We start from the raw sequence: 23590 nt of genomic DNA, 5'->3' as shown, positions 1-23590 counted from the left end.
CTCCACTTGGTAAATAACACATCTCCACCCCCCGTCTGTGACGCACTCAGGCGCAAAGACTTCACTTCCTCAGTCAGGTAGGTTGTGCTGTAGACTTCCGAGGCAACACAGCATTTCAAATCACGTCTGTCGTTATAATGTTCAGTCTTTCTTACTTATACAAAAAACTCCGTTAACTTAACCGGAAACTTCCGGAAACTTTTGGAACATGGCTTGCGCCGACTCGCAAGTTGACTTGGAGAAGATTCCTCTCGTTGCGCTAAACATGAGCGTGAGGAAAAAGCTGGGACTTTATCTGAACCCCAAGCACACGGTAGCAGCGGACTGGATGGCGCTCGCAGAGGCCATGGGCTTCAACTACCTGGAAATAAAGAACTACGAAGTGTCCAAAAACCCAACCTGCACGGTTCTGGAGGACTGGCAGGCCCGGAGCACAGACACGTCAGTGGGGAAGTTGTTGTCAATGCTCTCGGAGCTGGACAGAGAAGACATCGTGGAGGATCTGCGACCACTGATAAGTGCGTTACTGCCATTCCACTTAAATCCACTTGTCTTTAATAAATAAATGCCTCTCGTCGATTAGGATAGATTTTTGCATTGATTAGGACCAGTCATAACTTGTGCTTATTCTTAATGCATGCTTGCTTTTGTACCCCACCTTGTCCCTGCCGCCTGGTTCAGGAAATTATTAACAATGAATTCCAGTGTTGCTTAAATAGATCTTACACTCGTGACTAAGAGAGTGTCTTTCGCAATATTTGCCCAAATGCGTAAGTGTTAGTGTAATAACTGAGTTTAAACACAGTTATATGTCCATCACACGGAGGCTGCTGCGTTTGTACCTACATCCCCAAAGCATTTCCCTGAACTGACTGCATGTTTGCGCTCATGTGTGCCGTTTTGCGCCGTTTTGTTCCCAGATGAGGATGTCCGGAAGTACTGTGAGAATCTTAAAAAGAAAGCTGAACCCCCGCTCCAGGTTCCTGAGGTCGACAGCTGTGTCCCTCGCACCCCTGAGAGGTCTGGGATCACTGTGGATGATGACCCTGAAGGTGAGCATTTGTATGAACTTACAATAATATATATGCATACACATATGCTCACATTATGTCGAAATATTTTATAAAGAAAGTCCCATTAGCATAATAATAACGCTTCAAAGACAGCGTAAATGACTCAGCACATGTCCACTAATCACTGCTCATCTTCAGCATGGGTGCAGTATTACTGCCAGTGTCACTGAAAAGCTCTCTTTGCTACATTTGGCTGATATGGTTAAGTTCTGCAGCCCTATATGCATTAGTTTTAACTGATTGCAGCTTAACCAGCTACTTCAGCCATCACTGTATTTGCATAATGATTTCCTTCACTTTGTAAATGTAGGCTTCCTTCTAAATTCACAATGCTTATTAATATCAACTTATTATAGTTTTTTTTCCTTATTAAACAGCACAAACTCATGGGAATCTGTTATATGTTCGAAACTTCGAGACTTTGTAACCGTTTGTTTGTTCGAGTGTTTTCTGTGGTAAACTATCACAGGGGAAAAAAAACCTCTCCTACTTGTCACTTGTCTCTTCATCTGATCATTTATCTGAAGCACTAATCGTGCACTGCTACACGGCCTCGCTGCTCCTGTTTCCTCCGCAGCCTTGTGGTTTTCTTATTATTCTTATGTACTTTGCTCTTTTATGTTGTGTCAGTGATGCGAGATGTTTCTGATTAATGGCCCTCTGTGTGTGTGTTTGTGTGAAACTTTAACCATTGAGTTGAATCAAGATGTTTTGAATCCAGGGGTTCCTGAGATGTTTGATGCCTTCATCTGCTACTGCCAGAGCGACTTTGCTTTCGTCCACGAAATGATCCGTGAGCTGGAGCAGACGGACTACAAGCTGAAACTGTGTGTGTTCGACAGAGACGTCCTCCCGGGCTCCTGCGTGTGGACCATCACTAGTGAACTCATCGAGAAGAGGTGGGACACTGACACATATACTAACCTGGTTTTTGTTTGGTCTTTTCAGGTTTTTTTGTTTTGTTCTAATTTTAACTTGAAAAATTGATCAAGCGAATAACGTTATGGGGCCAGGTGTGAGTCTGAAACTCCAAGTAGGTCATTATGGTCCAAAGAAAGCACAAAAAAAGCAGTTTACATGATACTGATTTACAGTTGTTGTTTTTTTTGTTGTTGTTTTTTTTTTGCAATTTAATTTTGCATTTGTTAGTCAGATGCAACACGAATTCCAACAGGCGCAGCCATCAAGCATGCACTAGCGCAGGATGTGGTTCAGACCTGTTTGCCGTTTGGTTAATAATCTGTGTATTCGTGCGTGTGTGTGTCGATAAAATGTAGAAATGGAAAGTTCAGAGATGGTTTAGAAAGCCAGACATAACTAACGTCAGTTTCATCTGAAATTCAGATATCGAAAGTCACCTGACAGAAGAAATCAAATTCTCAGCCAGTCATGTTTCCTGAAATCTCTTTTTTCTTGCTCTTACAGTTTTTGCAACTGACTATAATATGTGACCTTGCACGCAGGTGTAAACGGATGGTGGTGGTGATTTCTGATGAATATCTCGACAGCGATGCCTGTGACTTTCAGACCAAGTTTGCTCTCAGCCTTTGTCCTGGTAATGCTCACACACATATATAAATATTTTATATTAAACAACCCTGTGTTAATTTTTCTGGCTTATGCATGCAGCTTAATCATTTATATTCTTTTTTTTCTATTTCAGGAGCTCGAAGTAAACGCCTGATTCCAGTGATCTACAAGCCGATGACAAAGCCCTTCCCCAGCATTTTACGCTTCCTCACCATTTGCGACTACACCCGGCCTTGCACGCAGGCCTGGTTCTGGACTCGGCTTGCCAAAGCTCTGTCGCTGCCATAACTGTGGAGCAGGCAGTTAATCATATTTCAAAGTGCCTTTTTGTTATTCCATTAAAAGATTATGTTGGACAGTGGCCAAATGCAACATTGGAGGAATCTCATGATTACACTGTATGTATATATTTTACTGCTTCAAATTGCACTTCCTTTGGAGACGACACAGATTCCTGCACACTGTCATTATGAAAGTGAGACTGCACAGTAGTATCCAACGCCAGCAAAGTTCTCAGTGCACAGTGTCATTATCATATTATGAGATTTCCACTTCTAACAGGGGTTTTGTGTGGCCCTATTTTGTATTTTATGTGTGTTGCATTGAGAAGAAGGGTACATTCTTTTGCCACTTCCTCTTATGAGCAAACTTGTTCATGAAATTGAAGCTTAAAGAGGAAGAACTGTTTTGGCTCTGATACTTTCACAAGTTCAGTTCTACTGACAGCTGACACCTGCCCTTCTGTGCAGCAATTCTGTTACTGTGGGATCTCTACTTTTGAGTTTGTGTTTTTAAAATGCTCTTTTTAGACCAATTAAAATAATGTTTTTTAAAATAAACGAATAAAGTTAACATGGTGTATTATTCAGTCTTTCTTTGTTTTTTTTTGTTTTTTTATAAAAAATGAATAATATGGAACTATAAAATTAAATATGCCTTTAGTTTCCCTGCATTTGTTGTGACTGTGCAAATCCTGTATGGTATAAAATAAACCACCAGAGGTCTCTAATTTAATGCGGTAAGGAAAACTGTGGTTGCCTACGCGTTACAGTAAATGCACGAACACCCAATCAGAAAGCAGCATACGTGGTTCTGTCCAATCAGAGGCAGGCTCTTGCTGGAGAAACATGCCTCCTCTCACAGACTGCTTTTTGAGAATATTAATCCCTGACTTTGCCCTGTCAGGTGTTTGAGTTGCCTAGCTTGGTGGTTTGATGTTTTCACATTGTACGCCATTCAAACTATATTATATGATGAATCAGTAGAAGCATAATGTGCTCATTTTAGTGGAAAAGAAGTGGTTTATATTGAGGTAATAAGTTGAACCTAAACCTGTAAGGGCACACTCTGGGGCGATGTCGCGTGGAGTCCGCCATTAAAAGTGTGGCGGAAGCACTCGGCTTGAATCGGCAGTTTTCTGAACCGCAGCGCTCAGCGTCGATAGTGTGCCACACTCAATATGTCCGCCAGGAAGGGCCACATTTTCTCAGTAGGAATGCGGTAGGCGGGGCTGCTAGGCTAGTGTCAAACTTTGGGAATGACAGGAGTGCTGCAGGATTCGCAAAGAAGGGGAAGTGTCGCTCTTGTTAGTCCTGTTTGGATTACTTTGACAAATTTTTACGCCCGCTTTTTGGATTCACCACCTTTCTACACACAGAGAGTCCTGCCCCAGCGGATCCCTCAGCCATGTCGGAGGACCTGAGCTCCCAACCATGGTCCATCAACAAAGATGATTACGAGCTACACGAGGTGATTGGTATGTGATCCTTAGCTTGTTAGCTACGTGTAAACCGTCAGTTTGAATTTCCCCGTGAGCTCTCTCTGAACGCAGGGGTTAGGACGATGAACACAAGCTCGTACCATTCAGATGTTAACCGAACAGAAAGAAGGCATCCTCCTTCTCCTGGGCTGCGTTGAGTTCTTCGCCTTTGGTAAATTGGCCAATTCTAGCCGGGCGGTGTTGTGACTTGGGCAGCCAGAGGAATGCCTCCCCCGAGAGCGATGACCCCGTCCGCTGGGGCTATGCCGAAGTCGTAAACGAACGTTAATAACGTTATGGTCTACGTGCTGGAAAATAACTGCTTTCATTGAGCAGCTCTTCATACATGTGAACAGCTAGCTTGATACTTTCATAAATGCACTTTAGCTAGAGGACGTCGTATCTGTGGATAGCAATAGTATTAATTGTGTCACATTTAACCTGCAGGATTTATTTCTTTTATAATAGAAGTGACAAAGTTATTTTTTTTGGAGGGGGTGGGGCAACAAAAAGCAACCCATGTAAAGGCACTGAAGCTAGGCTAAAACTTAAACCCACTGTGTTATTATTCACTCCTATCTCATTTTTTAATACACTAAACACAGGAGCTAAAAGCCCCCCTCCTCAAAAAAAATACATAAAATAATAATAATGATGACAGGGCAGAATTTGCAGGCTGTAGTCCTCAAAGTTGGGTCAATTCACTGCAAGAGCTCTTACTGAGGACCAATCAGTATTAGAGGATCTCACAATACTAATCTCATGGCTAACATAATCAATAATCTTTTAATATTTGCTCTTGTTCCTCTGATACTATTGTAAAGTTTAAAAAAAAAATTCCTGGAGGCTTGTTTCACCTTTCCTTGCAGCATTAAGAGGATGACTTAATGAGGAGCTTTCACTTGTGTAGTTATGAAAAGTCCAGCCCCACAAATAGATGACCTGTCCTACCTTTGGGCTGGCTTTGTTTAAAAAGACTCAAAGGAAGAAGGTGAGGAGAAGAGTGTGAAGAATATAAGCAAAGTATTGTTCCCCCAGACTGGTTCATTTGTGCCTCTGGTTCACTTTTGCCCAGGCAGTACATGCTTCCTCTACAGGGAATCTGTATGTTTACAGAGCATCAATTTTACAAGCCCTAAAGCACCCTTTTGTGTATTTTTAAAAGAGCTGAAATTAACTTTGACCCAGTTGTGCCCCCCCCCCCCCCCCCCCCCCCCCCCTCTCTTTTCTTGGAAAATTTGTACCGGGTCACCACGCAAGATAACGCCCTGAAATTTGGCATGCCCACAAAGATAAAGCCCTTCTTGTACAGCAATCAGCTCTGCTGTATTTCCCTATGAAGTGTTTTTAACGCAGAATTGCTCACAAAAGTTTGAAACTTAGTAAGACTGTTTCATTGTTGAACTGATTATTAACTTGGCCTCAGAAAGTGGTTGTACAGTGAGCCTTAGTTTTGTCCCCTCAGATTATTATCAGGTTGTGTCCTTTAAATCTGAACATGCTGGTTTACTTTGCATGTCATCGAGTTTAAGGAGATAACCATCCGTGTGAGGCTGCATCACTTTAAACAAGAATATTCCTGTTCCTCCTCAGCTTCAAAATTACAGTCCCCTCTCTCTCTTTCTCTTTTAAAAGTTGAAGGAAAGATCTAAGATGCTGCAATTTCCTGTCTTGAGACCAACCATGAGAAGAGCTATTGGTTTCTTTTAAAAAAAAAAAGTTACATTTCCCTTTCTATTCTCAAAGCTTGTATGTTCTTGTTTAGTCCACGATTACGCTCTTAAAGAGTTCTTATGTTCTTAGCACAAGTGGGAATCACATTGACGTAAAGTCACACATTCCGTCTTGCCCTTGGGGTTACATATACATTTTCATGTCATTGTGAAATAACTTGCTGAGTGTCTTCTTTATCATTTGTTTCATAAAATGTCAGGCAGGAAATACAGAAAAATCCTCATGACACCAACTTAAATCTTAAGGTTGCTTGCTTTGAGACAAAAGGAAAGCGGCTTGCTATTGCAATTACAAGGTTGAAAATGGAAAATTACAGGCCTTTTTCTTTAAGAACCACATTTCAGTTTCTTTTTAATTTAATAAAATAGACGCTGACTTCTTCGCTGCTGATGGACTTTCAATAGACAGACCAATTGGCTTGGCTTTTCTTTAGTTTGTAGCGCTTACCACTTCAACAGGTATTCATTAGTGGAGCTAAATTACTACTGCAGATAAGAGCAGGAGCAAGCCAGGCTCCCCTCTGAACCCACCTCTAGTCCTCATCCTAGCAGAAAGTGTTGCATAGATACTGTATAAATGGTCTCATTTCATGGAGATGCTGCACAGCTCTCTGCTCGGCTGGGAGGCTCCTGCGTAGAGGATGGCTCTGTATACACAGCGTGCCCATCGGAGCTATTGTTTTCTGTAACTTCCCTGGGGAAAGAGGACTTGCTATTACATGGTTCACACCCACTCTCTCCCTCTGTTAAGCATTGGATCGTACTGGACATGGTCCATAGGAAAATAATACAGCTCTCTCTCCGATCCTGGATCATAATTTGGATCATTCATGTTGGCAAATCTAGACTGGAAACTTTCTGCTTCCAGTGTTTGTATCCACCAGCAACCATGTTTCCTCCCTAATGCTTGCTCTGTCCCTTAGATGGCTTTAAAAAAAACCTTCAGTAGATACCACAACAGGATCCAACCTCAGGCTAAGATTTCTGTAATTTAATGCCAGTTTAAGGCTTTAAGCCTTAGTTTTTAAAGTAGTTCAAGCTGGAAGATGAACATGGAAGAGGAATATGCACTAAAAGGCTGTAAGTGCTGGACCGGTGCAGTTTCTAGTCATGTGTGACATTTCTCATTGTACCTTTGAATAACTTGTGGAATGTCAGCCAGGTATGCAGAAGAAATGTAATAAAAGACAACTGACGTCAGGCACTGAAATGGCCTGGTGAGAGCAGGAAAGACATGGTGAGAGAGCCGCTGTCACATTGCAGGCCACAGCTCAAAAGGGGAGACATTGACTCAGGCCTTATTTTGTGACATCATGAAGTATTCTTGCATACAAGCTGGTTTATTTTGTATGTCATCAAGTTTTAGGATGTATTGTATACAAGTGCTATTTTGCACTTGTATACAGAGAACGCATAGGTACAGGTGAGAATAAGAAACCACAAAAACATCATCCATCTGGAAAACATTTTGAATTGACTTTCTGCACTTTCATGGACAGAATAACATAATTGTATGTTTAAAAATTGCTTTTAATACTTGGATGAAAATCCTTTGCAGTCAATCACTGCCCAAAGGCTAAAACCTATGGACGTCATCCAATGCTGCGTTTCCTCAGTTGCTGCTTGTTTTTTGGTCTTTCCACATTCAGTTTTATATTTAACAATTGAGCAGAGTGCTCTGTTGGGTTGAAATCAGGCGACTGACCTGCTCGTGCTCGTTTCTTTACCCTGAGAAACTCTCGGGTCGCTTTTGCACTGTGAAGTGCTTTCTGATCGGGTTTGCAGCATTTGAGCTGAGAATGTAGCCCTGTATGCTTCGCAATTCATCCTGCTGCTTCTGTCAGCGGTCACATCATCAATAAACACTACCGACCCGTTCCACTGCCAGCCATACGTGCCTGATCCATAACATTGCCTCCATTATGTTTGACAGATGATGTGGTATACTTCAGATCGTGAGCTGTTTCTCTACTTCTTGATACTTTTCCCATCCAGTTATATTGTTAACCTTGGTTTCATCTGTCCAAAGATTAGATTTGACTTTTTTAAGGACTGTGCAGACTCTTTAAGATGTTTTCTGGCAAAGTCTAATCTGTCCTTGACTGTAACCTGTGCTTTGCACCTTGTTGTTTAACACTCTGTTTACATTCCATCACTTGAATTTAGACCTTGACAATGTTACTCCTACTTCCTTGAGCATGTTCTTGACTTTCTTAGAAGTTATGAAGTTATTTTTCTTAACCATGGAAATAATTCTGTCATCATGCATTTTAGTTGTCTTCTGTGCTCTTTCAAGCCTTGGCCACTGGTTTTGCTGTCTGATAAGTTTATTATGGTTTTTCAGTCTAATGACTGGTCTCCTTCACTTGCATTGACATCTCTTTGGGCTTCATATTTAAAATTGCAGTGAAAGGCTATTAGATAAAAACTCAACATTTTGCATCCACTTCAGATATTGAGGAAATGGGCCTCAGGTAATCATGAAACTAGTTGTGCCTCTGAAAATGGTGGACTGTATATATAAATGGGTGTAATTCCTAAACAGTTAAAACAAAACATTTGTAAAAACCCCTCGAATTAAAGCTGAAAGTCTGCTCTTCAATTGGCCATTGTTTGTTTAGTGGCAAAACTACAAAAATTCTGAACCCATCTGTATGTTGGCTCTCATTAAACCCTCATTACAGTATTTAGACTCAAGTGGTAAATGCTGTTGCCCAAAAAAAATAAAAATCTATAAACTTTGATGTGTCATTCACAAATAACCGGGTTATAGTATAATGCTGCCATGCCAAACTCAACTTGTTTTGAGGAAACATGCTTACTGAAAACACTTTCTTCTTCTTTTTTTCCTTCTCCAAAGATGAGGATTGTTTTGTCAATGCTTCTCTTACACAAGTTGTTTTCACGCTGTATGCAGCTGTACTTGCTATCTGGAGGCAAATGGGTTGTTGCACATACAGTGTTTTAAAACTAAATGTGATGAATGATCATAAACTTCCCTCTGATGGTAATTAAGACTCAGACAGCTTCAGACAGTAAATGGACCCTTTGGTATATGCAAAATCTTTAGGGATGCTTCCTCTTGACTCAGCGCTTGGGTAATTATAGATCTTAATTACTGGAAACCAAGAAGAAGTATCCCCACTCTAACTGCGTTCATACAGTCATTTCTTTAGATGTTTTGGCTACAGTTCAGACAAAAAGATAAAAACAACACCTGAAAAATCTTGATTTTTATTAAAATTTTTCTTTAAGCGATTTGCAGTAACAGCCATCTTGAAATATTAATGATACAATGAAGAGTGCAACGTAAAAACAAAGTTGCATATGAAAACGCATAGAAATAACCAAGGTAGCGTAACGCCATGTCAACATGTCACATTTTCAGCTGCCGGCTGGATCATCTTCATTTGATTTCGCCTAATGAAGTAACTTAATATATGAATTTAATTTTGCCATCAACTTCCAGAACAAGCAAAACATCGTTGTTGTTGTTTTGTGCTGCTGGAAATAGGAAAAAAAAAAAAAAATCTGAGGCACAACTTTTGAAGTATTTGTTTTCATTTATGTGGTTTGACAGTAAATAAAGTTGACTCATTTATTTATTAATTAATGCACAAAAAAAGGGGGGAAACAGAAGAAGAAGAAAAACTACTGCTTTATATGCAGCCTTTGTATCTGTGCCAGACTGCTTAGTAGATTAGATGCTTCAAAGCCCTGGCACTACTGCAGTGCTTGCCTTTTGTGAGTATGGCTCTTTTGTGTGCTCTCTCTCATTCGGGGAGAAAGGTTGGTGATGATGTGTTGTCTGTAAGAATGACGGTGATGTGACTGAGGCTTATTTTGTAAGATCAGGATTTTTTTTTTTTTTTTGACTTGGCTGTATTCAGTGAGTCATAATAAGGTCAGACTTCTTCTCAAACCGTTATTGGCTTGTTGGCTTTTAGGTAATGAGATTTTCTGCATTTCCCTCTGTGTGCATCATAGTATATTTACTTAATTTATGGCTTTTTTTAGAAACTAAAAGACGGGGTATTTAAAAATCCTTTAAATGAACACGTAGCAGACACACGCCTGCTCTGTGAAACTTTGTGCTAAGGTGGGGGAGTTGCAAATAGCAGCTGATAAATTGGACTACATGTCCTGGTGGCTCTTGGTACCCTTTGACCGCGCCTGCTGTTTACCCAACAGCCTTCCCCTTTTCCATGCTCTCCACACACATGCTCTCCAGCCTGTCCAGCCACCCCTGACGACTCACTGTTTGTTTGTGTGGAGGAATTTACACTCCACTGTGTACAGGGAAACTGTCTCTCTGTGGTTCTGCCAGGGGCTGAACTCCCATCACTGGCCAGCCTCCAGAGGTTTGTTTGGTATTGGTGCAGGGAGTGGAGGGGTCGGGAGGGGCTGGAGGATACATTTACAACACTGTTCAGCCACCCCTCCAGCGTTTAGCAACGGTGGAGTGATCCATGATTACTTGGATGATGCAGAGTTGTGCAAGGACAACCGCACATTATGAAGAGGTTACAGTCAATAGATTGCACCCACCCTGTAGGAAGTAGGATTTCATATTTTGTGTATTCAAGATCAGTGAGCACTGCTGTAGAGGGAAAGAGGTGGGGAGAGGACAAGCACTTATTACAAGCAATATTTCCTCTGTGCCACTGTTGTTTAAAATACAGAGAAAGCATTTATTGTAACTTTCTAATGTTTGCATGTAACAGGTTAACATTTTATTGGAGTTGCAATAATTTGATAAGTAGTCATCAGCTGGAATTGCTTTTTTCTTTTGTCCTTTTCAGTCACCACATCCTTTGCTCCACCTTGCATTGTTGGTTTGAAGAAGGCAGATACATTAATTACGACAGAAACTTGTACAGGATAAATTGGGATACACAGATTTTGCCATTTTATCCTGTACAGAGCTTGAAAATACACAGATATCTTGAACAAAAACAGCTGGATTATGTTAACTTCATGTCTGTCATGTCATTAGGGAGAGCATTAGCTTTTAATTTGAAAAGAGTTGGGGGTTTTTCTGTAATATGCCCCATTTTTAAACTTCTATAAACCACAGTCTCAATGAAAACTCCAAACAATGAGGACTTTGTTAATATTTGGGGATAGCTTAATATGAGGGCACTAGAGGTTAGAAAAAGCATACTGGGGGAGTGGGCCAACTCACCACTAACTCCTTCACTTACCAAAGCCTGTTGCAAGAGGAGAATGTGCTACTTGCATTGGCAGGCGTCACTTATACACCAGAGATCTTGTGGAAACAACCTTGTTTGCGCGTGCTTGGTGCTAAATGAGAGCAGTGAGGGGGCAGTGAAATTACTGCGCACTATACAGGGGAACATTTACATGCTTTTAGTCCTAAAGTATCATGTTATTCAAGATAATGATCACCCACTTGTGTTTAATTTGCCATAAACTTTAATCAGATTGCAATCTACATTTTTGTTTTATTGTGCATCAGAGTAGTAGTAAGCTAAACAGATTTAAGGGTCTAACGTATGCATTACACTGAAAATGTTGTGTATTGCCAGCTAGAGTTTCTGTTCTGTAAGCCCTGGTTTTTCACTTCAGTAATAGAGCAATGTTAAAAAAAAGAGAGAGGGAGAGGAAAAAAAGGGACTTGTCAGGGATGAAGCTCTTAAGGATATGTAAGGTCAAGCAGAGTCACTGGCTCCGATCAAGCCTGCTTCATGAGGGAGGATCTGCAAGAGCGGATTCATAATTGATGAAAAAACAGTTAAGCCGTACCAAAGAGAATTTGGATGACATGTCGGAGTATAACATGGTTTAACCTTCTTGAACTCTGAAGGAATTTGAGGTAACAGATAAAAGTTATGTTTATTATCCTGTGGTAGCCGTGAATTTTGGATGTGCCGTGCAAAAGGCTTGAGCCACCGTTCTATTTCTTTTTATTTTGCTTCCAAGGAACCAGATTTTCTTGTAGTTTTCAAAGTGGTGTTGAGTAGTAGTTCATTTTTAGTCCAGTCTTTATATCTTTATACTTTATCATTTATTTATTGTTTTTATATAAAGATAATTAATACTCTACTGTGAGTAATTTAACCATTAAAAAGTCACCTAACTCAAAGGATTAACCAGTGTTTACACGTAACGGACAACTTCACCAAGAACCAATTTAAACTGTATCTTTAGGTGCTTTGTTACTAGCAGCTTGTCACAAAAACGGCCTATTTCTTTAGTTAATCTATGAAAAAATGCCAAAGATAACAGTTTGACAAGCATAAAACAGCATTAAAAGCCTCATCAGGAATGGTCTCAGTGGATGGGTGGATGTCAAGAAGCCATTATTAAGGAAATGTAATGGAGAAAAGGCTGAGGTATGCCAAATTACATAAGAACTGGACTGAAAATCAGAGGCAGCAAGTCTAATGGAGTGATGGAGCCAAATATTTGGTTCGTCCTCAGGCGGTGAAGGCTCTGTCATGGATATATATATATATATAGGATATTTCATTACATATAAACACTATGTGCTTAACACAGAAGATAAAGACATAAAAACCTGTGTATGACAGTGCATTGAGGAAGTGATAACAGCAAAACAAATAAATCAATCACAAAACCAATGAAATCCCAAATAAAAGTTACTATAGGACAGTTTCCTCCACTGAGTGGCTTGAATCACCTTTAGAGTCGGGGTAAAGAGTTCAGACATCTGGAAGGAGCTTAAAATAAAAAGGAGATGGCTGATGTGTATCAAACAGTGATTAGGATTTCTCTTTGATGTCTTCTGTTGGAAGTTTTCAGGGCACATATAACTTTTGGAAAACGTCACCATCCGTCGGGAGAGGCTGAAAAACATTGCCGGGGAGATGAACTATGACCCACCTTTGAAAGAATGAACGATCAAGGTGTTAATAACTCGTTTTCTTGTGCGTTTCAGGGAGTGGGGCCACAGCTGTGGTTCAAGCAGCCTACTGTATACCACGCAAGGAGAAGGTGGCCATTAAACGCATCAACCTGGAGAAGTGCCAGACCAGCATGGACGAACTCCTGGTAAGACACATGACACTGCTAATTAAATGCATGTCAGACTGAACATTTTTGTGACCTTGTTACCTTTCATGTGTGATCAAAGGCCAGCTACTCCCTTACAGCACAAGATTTCATTTAGGGCTTTGTCTCTGTGATCTGTACATGTGGATGGAGTTAGTTCCACCTCTGCTTTTCATTACTCGTTTTCTCCGAGCCCTCCTCCAATCATCCCTGTCACTTCAAACACTATTCTGATTGTTCTCTGAAGAAGGACTCCACTTATACTGCCAGGAAACTATTAGACCACCACGGGACATCTTCCTCAGGGCTGTATTGGAGCCTTCAATACAATCGTTTGCTGCCGCTCTGAACATTTGCTTTATGACTTGTGGTTTAGATTTTAACGGGAAAGGTAGAGGGATTAATGAAGTTCCTCTGCAGAGAGGGGGGAGGAAAAAAAAATCGGATTCTTGCTCGTGGCTCCTGTTCTGGCTTTGTTGATGAAAAGAAGTTTCTCACGCAGCTTATGTATTCGTCTTCTTTTTACCTTTGTTTCCCACTTCATAACAGGAAGATGGTTTGCTGACAGTTCTCCTATTTCAAAGCAGGCCTTTTTAATAGCACACTACTTGGCTTGGACACAATCTAGGCCAAACTGTGTATTAACTGTCAGTAATGTTTTTCCAGAGCGTGCACACACACTCCAGATTTCAGGTCTTTCAGGTGATAAATGAGCTGATGTATAGACCAGAAGCATTTTTTTTTAAGTCTGCTCTGCTACTCATCCAAGACTCTGTGGAAAAAAAAAACAAAAAACCTGTGGGAAATGAATATTGTGTAAACCTATATGTGTGCATAGAAGATCACGATAAGAGATTGCTGTTAGCTCACTTGCAATACAACCTGAAAAGGATCCTATCCCCCTGCCACCCCTCGAAATTCTGGAGGATGAATCAGGGGAGTGTTGCTCCCGGATTCTCGGAGCAGGCAGTCACATGGAATACAGCAAGATCGGATTTCCTGCCTACAGTTTCTCCCCTAGCTCCACATCCAGCTGGGTGCCCAGTTAAAGGTTTTACTCTGTGAAAGAGCAGCTTTAAATTAGGATGCAACAAGCGTTTGAAATTCTTCCTTTACTCTCTAGATGTAGAAGGCCCTGAAGTTTAATGGACAGGTACTTCTGAGCAACTTGCATTGGATCAGTTTGTTAGGAAGCGTATTTACAATCTGTGCGGTGCAGTTGAAATATCCTCTTGCGATTTTATAGTTGTTACTGCTTTTAAAGAGATGAACATCTTCCTGTTGAGGTAGTAGCTGATTTTATGCTGCGTGAATGAGTTTTCAGCTTTTAAAGATGTTTAAACTCCGCTTTGCTCATTACGACCTGTGATCGATATTTTAGAGGTGTTAAAAAATATAAATTCCAAAAATTCAAAATTGGTATTTCTGACAACAAGCAGTCTGAATTGAACCATTTCTGAGAACTAGATGACAAAGACTGATTTTTGGTATATTTTGCCTTAGATTTACAGCAGTTGTGTGTGCACGCTGTAGTGACATCGAGTCACAGTGAATGTACGTGTGTGTAAGGTCCAGAGTCGCTGATAATGACGTAAACATTGCTTCTATAGTGGCTTCTCTGTGTGTCTGCCATCAGTGTGTTTCTGTGGCACCAGTTTGTGAGCCACCACTGTATTCAGTTGGGGACAATAGCTCATTTATTTTTTGCTCAGTTTCAAGGCCATCGGATACTGCAGATACTGAATAGATCATTCCTTATATAGAGAAAATCTAAGTGGCGTGAAGTGGTAGTCTGTTTCCTGGAAAATGTAAACTTATTTTGAAGGCACAAGCTGGTGATCAGCCTGGCGTCATTGCAAATTTTTAGACCCATCACAAGATGGAGAGACGAGGTCGGTGTCACTTCCTTTCATGTTGCATCACTTGTGTCACAAGGACATTTTAAAGAGCATCTTTGCTTCCCTATTTTACCCACTCGTGGTTTATTGCTCTCAGACTATATAAAAAATATAATTTCAGTTATGGAGAGCAGCAGTTTTATTCTTCCATCAAAGGAAAATCACCAGTATTGAAATTAAACTGTTTTAACCAAGTTGGGTTTAATTTAATTAAGAATTAAATACATTTTTGTTTAACAAATATCAGGAAAGTGCGCAGACTTGCTCTCACTGGCCACTTTAAAAGATCTCTGTTCAACTGCACGTTAATGCAAATATGTAATCAGCCACTCAGAGCAATGCAACTCTGCTTTGACCTGATGGGAAGGCTGCAGCAACTTGAATAACCACTTGTTACAACCAAGGTATGCAGAAGAGCATCTCTGAACACAACACATGGCAAACCTTAAAAATTTGCTGTAGCAGCAGAAGACCACCCTGGTGATCAATAGAAGTGTTGTAGCTAACTATGTCCAAGACTTTGTGGGTATGCTTTGTGTACCCACTTTCTGATTGCTGCATCATGTGTGCTAATGTGCCACATGATAAGCTCAAATAATCTCAAACTGGTTTCTTGAACATGGCAGTGAGTTCACTGTATTCAAATGGCCTCTGCAGTCACCAGATCTCAGTGCAGCAGAGCACCTTTGGGATGTGGTGGAACAGGAGATTCACATCATGGCTCTGTAGCCGAGAAGTCTACAGCAGCGGTGTGATGCTATCATGTCAATATGGCCGAGCTAATGAAGTAGCCAGTGGGTGTAAGATAACCTTAACTACATGCAGAGCAGTTGTACCTCCCCAAGGCCCATTGTGAGTCAGGGAAAGACCCTGGGCAGTCTCTTATTGAAAGATTTTAAAAGGGAAAAACTAAAACCTGAAATATGAGAATTTTTGTTGTTGTCATAATAGAATCTTTCTGTAGTGTTAAAGAGCGCATGTCGTGTTCAAAATTAAGACCAAATGCAGGTGAATTTTCTGTTAAATGAGTAAATCCCAACACAGTGCCGCACTACCAGGTTAATGTTTGTACCAAAATAATCATGTAATAAAAAACAGAGTGACTAAGTGTGTTTTGGTGTCATTTGCAAGCATGCAGCTTCTGTCCTCTGTTGTCTCTCTGGATGTTTCATACACGCATATATACACAAAGCGCTGTTTATTTTTTCCCCACCCACATTTTACCAAGACATGCCCCTGTGCTGCCCAAGCTCTGACCCTTAGCTTTTTGTTTAACTGTAATCGTTTAAGCATAACGCTACCCAACCCGTGAACAGTAGCCAATCAAACAATGACAGTAAAGGTGACAGTTTTTGCAGTGGCACCAGGATTCTGTCAGTAGCATTAAGCCAGGAAGTGAGGGGTCTCTGAGGAGATGAATCATTTATTACATATAAGCTAATGTGCATATTCATGCAGCTTATGAATATCACACAGATGGTCATTAGTGTAGTTGATTCGACATTTTGTCCTATTTAGGATACTAAAGGTGCTTCTTCTAATTTCTTCAATGGCTTGGATATTAAAATCCTAATTGTAATCTGGTCCGAGTGAACTTATTTGTTGTGCAGAGGTGTGTCAGCTGTGTGCTTTGCAGGTTAGATGCACTGAATGAAATGGCTCTATGCGCTGGCATGAAGTCATCGTAACACCCAACACCCAACAAAGGCCAGGGGAAAGACTGGTTGGAGGAAGTCGTTTTGCAATTTTTATGATTTCGGCTTCAGTAATCCCTCAGCAGAAAGCATATAGAACATGTGGATGACAATGAGGTCTAATTTAAAAAAAAAAAAAAAAAGTCTGACAACAGTTTATGGTTAGCGCAGTGACTACATTGTTCAATTTAGGTTTAATGTTTTGACAAAGTTCCTTTTATTAAGAGGACTGAAGAAGTATTTCACCTATTGCATAAAGTACAAAGTCAATGACATTGTAGTTTATGCGGGTAAAGTATTTGGAAGATACTTGAACTACTTTTAAGACAAAGCACAACGAGTGAGCATCAAGTATTGGAGGTTGCACAGTTAAAAATATAAAAAATTTGTTTTGAGTCATGAGAACATTTCCAGGATCATTGCTGCAGAATGGGTTTACAGCCACCTAATCCTCACAACAAAGAGTCTCCCTTTCTCACATTGTCTGCTGGAAAAGATGAGAACTGCCAACTGCCCGAGTACCATATAACCCCCTGTTATCCCATTGTTTTTCTCTGCTGGGGTTACCCTGCCTGGTCCACAGAGCAAAGAAGAGGGAGGGATAGCCTGTCTCACCCTGATGGGGAAGACTACTCGCATTGCTCACTTTCACTGACAGACTTAATTTATTCAGCTGCTTGATGATCAAATATAACTTAGTTTAGAAGCCAAGTGTGGGTATGTGGGCTCACCTGTTGGTTAGTAAACTCAAACCATCTGTGAGGTTTCTCTGTGTCTTTTTTTCCTTGTTTATTTATTTATTTTCTGGGACACTTGGGTACTACTGCCCTTTACACTCTGTGTGCATTTAAACATGTCTATAATTTTTGTGGTCCAGTCACTTTCATGCACGCCTGTAGACACCCTTATTATTATTATTATTATTATTATTATTATTATTATTATTATTATTATTATTATTATTATTATTATTATTATTATTATTATGTCACTTCACCTTCTTAACCCTCTTTTTGACCTCTATGGACAACACGACATCGCTCACCAGCCCCAGCAATTCTTAGGCACTAACTGAAGGACCCAGAGTCAATAGTGATGACTCTGCAGCAGATGCTCGCTGCTGCTAATGCACATTGTGTAGCTAAGCATTTATGCTGATTGAATATCTGACTTTGATTGCTTACTCTTTGGCTCGCAGGCATCTATTGATTGATACCTTAGCTTGAGTGTTAAGGCTTCTCCTTTAAGCACCTTACAAGGGGGGGGGGGGGGGGCTCACCTAATACTTGGGGAAATGTCGTAATTTGTGATAAAGCCCCAAATAATCTTAAAACGTTGTTTGCACCTTTTGTATAAACAGTATATTTATACTAAATAATATGTTTATACTTGTTTATACTATATGTTCAGATGAAATGGTGTCTATTCTGAATCTGAATCAAAATTATTAGGCCAATCACCTATAAAAGTTTTGTCAAACTTTTTTCCCAAGGGATTTTTTTCCTTCAACATGGCAATTCAGCGTTCTGCAGAAAGCATACATTATTTCTGTTTGCACACAGCAACGGAATTATTTAAACAAAAATAAATTAAAATTAGCAGATGAGTTTTATTAGCCGTCTGGAAAAACTGACCTTATTATTAAGCCGTGTCACAAACCTCTGCTTTAATGATGGGCTTTAACTTTGTAATACTCAAAGATTATAATATTAAGTTAAAACTGAGGGTTGTCTTCCATTTTGCACACAGTACAGAAACTTTAGCAAAGGTTTGAGTTGTCGCTTGATAAACCAACCAAATTAAAAATATAATATAATATAAAATGCTTAAATTTCTTTTTATTTGTTTTTTTGGACACACAAACCAAACTTTTTTTAATTTTTATTATTTACTGAACACTCATACCATGGTTGAATGGTGTTTCTCTTGTCTTTACTGTTTAAATGTTGCCTTTATCAGCTGTTGTGAAAGCCGATATCAACAGATGAACAACTGGCAGCTGATAATTTTGGCACTATTTAACTTAAAACTAAAGGTTTTACTGTTTCTGTATACATTTGTGCTTAAGACTGCTAGGATTTTACAAGTGGTTGGTGGTCTTATCCTGACACTCTTCTGCTCGAGTGGTTAATAAGAAATAAGTTGTGGTGGCTCTGCAGCTACAGGTTCATTCACTTGCCGAGCTTTCATAACCTGCGTGAATCAGTGGTTCCACTCGCGAAGTCGGCCAGATTTTATTCCTCTGAGGAAGCTTGTCTGTCCTCGAATGAATTTGGGACTGGTGCTGAAGTGATGGATTAGACCTCTGTGCCAGCATTACCTCAGCTCCCTTCTTTACTCACACAGACACACACACAGCTTTAAAGCTGTATAAAAGGCTGAGTACAGACTGCGTTGTCTTTTGTTTTTAATCTTTGCAGAGATGTGCATTACACTGACTGTGTCTGTCTCTTGTGAATACTGACGTCATTAAAATTTTAAGGATCACGCTAAATTGAAAGAATAGCAGCAGCATCAATGCATTTGTCGTGACTGTTCAGTTTGTTGCCTCCAAGCTTTTCTCATCCTTTTTGGATAAAGTGAAGTTATTATATTTAGCTATTAAGCTCTATTTGTTTTGTGTTTTAGATGAAATCACAAGTAAGATGTATTGAGTCTTATGATAGCTCATCTTAGAGCCGACAACTCTGTTAAGAGCTCTAAAAATGTTTTTCTTGCTCTTCAAATCATCGGTATAGAACCTTTTGGCTCTGAAAATTTCAAGCCATTTTAATGAAATGGTGATGTTACTATGTGTGTGTGTGTTAGCAGATTAACATATATTTCATTTTTCTTCCTTTAACAGAAAGAGATTCAGGCCATGAGCCAGTGCCACCATCCCAACATTGTGTCTTACTACACCTCCTTTGTGGTAAAGGATGAGCTGTGGCTGGTTATGAAGCTGCTCAGTGGTGGTAAGTGATGCGGCCCCCCCCACCCCCCTTATTTATAATCTGTCAACACCTATCAGTTTAAATATTTGGATTCCCCTCGGGCAATTATATGTAATCTTGTTCTAGAAAGAAATTACTGTCTGAGAGGAAGATGCAAAGGATCCATTTGTTTGTCCTGCCCCCTTAAGTTATGTTATCGGGGTCCACAATTCTTTGGCAAGAGTGTGAGTGTTAGGAAAGCTGGGCTTCTTGCTGTCGGTGATGTTAACTGTGATTGTGGGGAATGTGACAACACTGATCCTCATTGTGTCCCCTGTGAGCTGCAGTTCTTTCCGGGCTTTAACTCAGTACAGTGCTGGAGCTAATGACAGGGCAGAGGTAATAACAACCCACAGGCTGGCGTCATGGCATCCATGTGGCAGTGCTGCAATTAACTAGTGAGAGGAGCGTGAAGAGGAGGCCACCATGGAAGAAGAAAACCTCAGAATACAACAGTTACATCTGGAACTGATTATATTGTTCAGGTTTAATTTCATCAACAACATGTATTTGCGCTTTTCCATCAGGGCTGTGAGGTAGTAGAGATTTTACCTTGGACCTTGCAGAGACAGAAAAGGCATCCAAATAAATGTGTTTTCTGCCAAACTTTTGTCATCTATGAGAGTAATGAGAGTGATGGTGATTTGTTTACAGTGATGCAGAGACCACTCATCTGCCTCTTCAACCTGCTTTCCATCTCAAACACTTAGCTGTTCAAGCACAAATGTACACAAACACACTAACATACTAAACATTTACACTCCCTTGGTACTCCAGTCCCCCTGTGTAAACAGCGTCCCACTGTAACGGATAGTGCCCAGGTGGCGCGCTTGGCGCACTCAGATACTCGAGTCAGGAGTCCCTTGGCAGCCGTCTTGCAGCTGTGCCCAGGGCACTGTGCCCGCCAAGCGACGCTTAAGCAAACGGCCAGCTTCACAGCAGGAGCAGACACCACTCAAGATGGGCTCTCTCGTTCCCCTTATCCCAGTTTAACAGAAGGCCTTGATGTTGAGTTTTATTGTGCAGAGTAATTAAATGATGGCCATGGCGACGTCTGCCATGGAGACGGACCTGAAATGAGGTCGAGTTTATAGACCATCACTCCACAGGCAGAGCATACCAGCCCAGAGGAAGGCCAGCTTCTGTCTGCAGCTGCTGTGGCTTGATGGAGCGTAAGAAACCCTACAGCTCCACCCTGATTTGTTTCTTATGCTTCTGGAAGACTGATGACAGCTCAACAATTGGTCAGATAAACACTGGACATGTTTTGGATATTTTTTTTTTAAAGACATTTTAAACAGTTTTTGGCTAAAAAGTCAAGTTCATCAGGTGTCATTGCTAGTAGAGAAAAATGTTGTACTACATACTGCAGCACCTATTCACACATTCAGACATAATTTATATGTTTGCTGAAACTATAACATTAAGAATAAGATGATTTCTGACTATTGCTTATGTTGACTAACACAAAAGGAACTCTAAACTGGGGGTACTTTTAGCTATGGAATAACTTGGTTACTTTAACTGTCTTACAGTTAGAATTATAATGGTGTGAGACTGATAATGCAGACAAATGTAATCAGCCTCTCAAGTGAGTCTCTTATCCTGCTGACAAACTCCAAGGGTCTCCTTTGGACTGCAGGTGGTGATTATAGTTTTTGTTCTCTGCAGCGTCAGGCAGCAGAGCCCATGAACCAGTTCTCCACCTGTGCAATTTCTGATTAGTGTTGTCTGGCTGTCCGTACTAGTGCCCGACCAAATTAACAGACACTAAAGTTTGTCTGACTACAGGAGAGGATGCTCTCTGAACAAGCAGCTAAATAATATTGAGGACCTCTTTGATAGGAGCTTGGCCAATAAGGCAATAACTTAAGCCAGAAAGAGCTGGGCCTACCTGGTTAGCTTAACTTTATTCATGTGTCTCTTAGGTGAAAATGAAAATGCAGTACATCTGGGACTGAATGCCTTTGGAAAACCTGTGTATGGGAAAAGGGTACTGCAAACTATAAGAGACCTGTTGAAGTGGACACTAATCTCAGTAAGTCGTCGAGATCATAGACGGTGATTTGGAGAATGTAAAAGCCAACGAGCACAGAAGCAGAAAAAAATTAGATGACTAAAAGTAGTTGGTAAATTGAAGCCAGTTCTTAGAAACCTTTAGAAACCACTCTAACTAGTTGAATGCCAAGTGTCTGACTTGGCATGTTCAAGTGCCATTTAGGGGTTTTCCACTCCTAACTGGCAACACGCCTGAGGACTAGCATGTGCTACTGGGATAAGAGTGGCACGCTGTTAGCCACCTTTTGATAAGTAGTAAGTTGGTGACGATGCTTCTTTAGTATATGTGCCACAGTGTTGTAGATTTAATGTTCCCTTTAATGTATTTGAGGTCTAACGCTAACACCGGATGGATCTCTTATCTGACTCTCCCATTCAAGGCTTAACTTGCAGAGTTGAGTTTCAAAGTAGGTGCGCTGCAGTCATAGTTTTTCAGGAAATTCCTGTTCTGAATGTGACATGTGAAGGACTGTTTCATTACAGCGTCGCTTAACCTGTCACTGACTCAACTCACAACTAAGATACATCTTCGGAAACCCACAGGGATGGAATGAGTCGTGCCAAAGCAAGAAAAGGAATGCGTTTCCAGATTAATCGGCAGCTTTTCATGGCCAACTGTACCTGCGCTGCTGCTGAGCTCAATGCACTGCCACCCAAAGTAGAGCCCAGCTGACAGCAGATATGATTGAATTTAGCACATGAAACAGCTCTGCCGAGTTCGGAGCCGGTGGATTTCTCAGATCGTAGTGTGGTCCTCAGCTACTGCTAAAAGCTGATGGGGAGCTTTTCGAGGCGTCTCCAGGTTCACGGAGGGAAGACTATGAAATCCAACCCTCCTAAAATTTTGCATCTTATTAAATGTTTCTGACAGAGGCTTCTTTCAGTCTGAACCAGTAACCATATTTTTACACCACCTTTGCCTTGCTGCAACCCCTCCCATATGCTGCCATCACTTTCTTCCTCCAACTTTACTTGGCATTCCCCGTTGGCCTTTAGCACAGTTGGCAACAGCTCTCACTTCCCCATACCCCTCCTCCCCCTTTTTTACGCTCTCATCCTCTCTCTAGATCTCAAAGTTCCTGCTCTGATCATAAGAATAGACTGCAAAGGTGATGTTCATAGATAAAGCAGAGAAATGGAAAAGTGCTGCCTCTTAGTCACTCTTTTTAAAAAAAAAAAAAAAAAAAAAAAATGTTTTAATTGATTTCTTTAAAAAAAAAAAAAAGTGCATGGATGTAATTGAAATAATTATTTTTGTAGTGTTTATATTCTCCACAGTGCACTCCACTGTGAAGGCTTAATTTATTCCCTGTGATTTGTATGAACTCGTCCTCTGGATTTCTAACCCATCAGGTGTCTTTCCCATGCAGAATGAACCTTTGGACTGTTAACCTGTCAGTCATTGTCAGTTTGCTAAAACAACCTAATGAGGCATGAAGAGTTCAATCAGATGAATCTGAAAGAGGCTGACAAGGCTGGCATTTAGTAATCCTCCAAAGCCTGCATCATGCTGTGTGTGTTTGCACTTGCGGGACCTTTTCCTAGGGCCACTTTAGTTTAAAAGAGACTTGTCAGCAGCCTTGCCAGGCAGTGGGATTCTTGCACAATTCATGAGATCACAATCACAAGAGAATCAATCTCTCCAGATTTCAAGCTATTCGCTTGTAGCCAAGCAGTCAGTTACTCACCAAGCAGTGTTCCATGAGAAGCTACTAGCCAACACCTGAAACATGCAGCTCTGAGCATGTTATAAGTGAGATATAATAGCTGGTTTGTCCAGTCACTTGCCAAGCAGTTCTGTGAATGTGCTTTCCTGCAAGTATCTTTTTTAGGTGCAA

At 40.7% G+C, this 23590-nt stretch overlaps 2 protein-coding genes across 4 annotated transcripts in view; both read left to right on the top strand.

Annotated features, from left to right (window-relative positions):
- The first annotated feature begins 50 nt into the window (after positions 1-50).
- Positions 51-3486, top strand: myd88 (MYD88 innate immune signal transduction adaptor). Its single transcript, XM_063483598.1, has 5 exons — positions 51-518; positions 921-1052; positions 1795-1972; positions 2537-2628; positions 2737-3486. Exons 1-5 carry the CDS (start codon positions 209-211, stop codon positions 2889-2891), a joined length of 867 nt encoding a protein of 288 aa, XP_063339668.1. The 5' UTR covers positions 51-208; the 3' UTR covers positions 2892-3486.
- A 557-nt stretch (positions 3487-4043) lies between these two features.
- The window catches only part of oxsr1b (oxidative stress responsive kinase 1b), a 42236-nt gene continuing 22689 nt past the window's right edge, over positions 4044-23590 (top strand). The window contains exons 1-3 of one of the 3 annotated variants that reach the window (XM_063483590.1): positions 4044-4359; positions 13018-13130; positions 19568-19676. In XM_063483590.1, coding sequence (XP_063339660.1) covers positions 4290-4359; positions 13018-13130; positions 19568-19676 — 292 coding nt within the window. In that variant the 5' untranslated portion in view covers positions 4044-4289. The remainder of the gene's footprint in view (positions 4360-13017; positions 13131-19567; positions 19677-23590) is intronic. The other 2 variants (XM_063483588.1, XM_063483589.1) reach the window with 2 other exon arrangements.

The sequence above is a fragment of the Pelmatolapia mariae genome, linkage group LG9 (genome assembly GCF_036321145.2).
Source record: "Pelmatolapia mariae isolate MD_Pm_ZW linkage group LG9, Pm_UMD_F_2, whole genome shotgun sequence".
Lineage (NCBI taxonomy): Eukaryota > Metazoa > Chordata > Actinopteri > Cichliformes > Cichlidae > Pelmatolapia > Pelmatolapia mariae.
The sequence above is the reverse complement of the archived record's forward strand: the minus strand, read 5'-3'. Positions and strand labels throughout refer to the sequence as shown.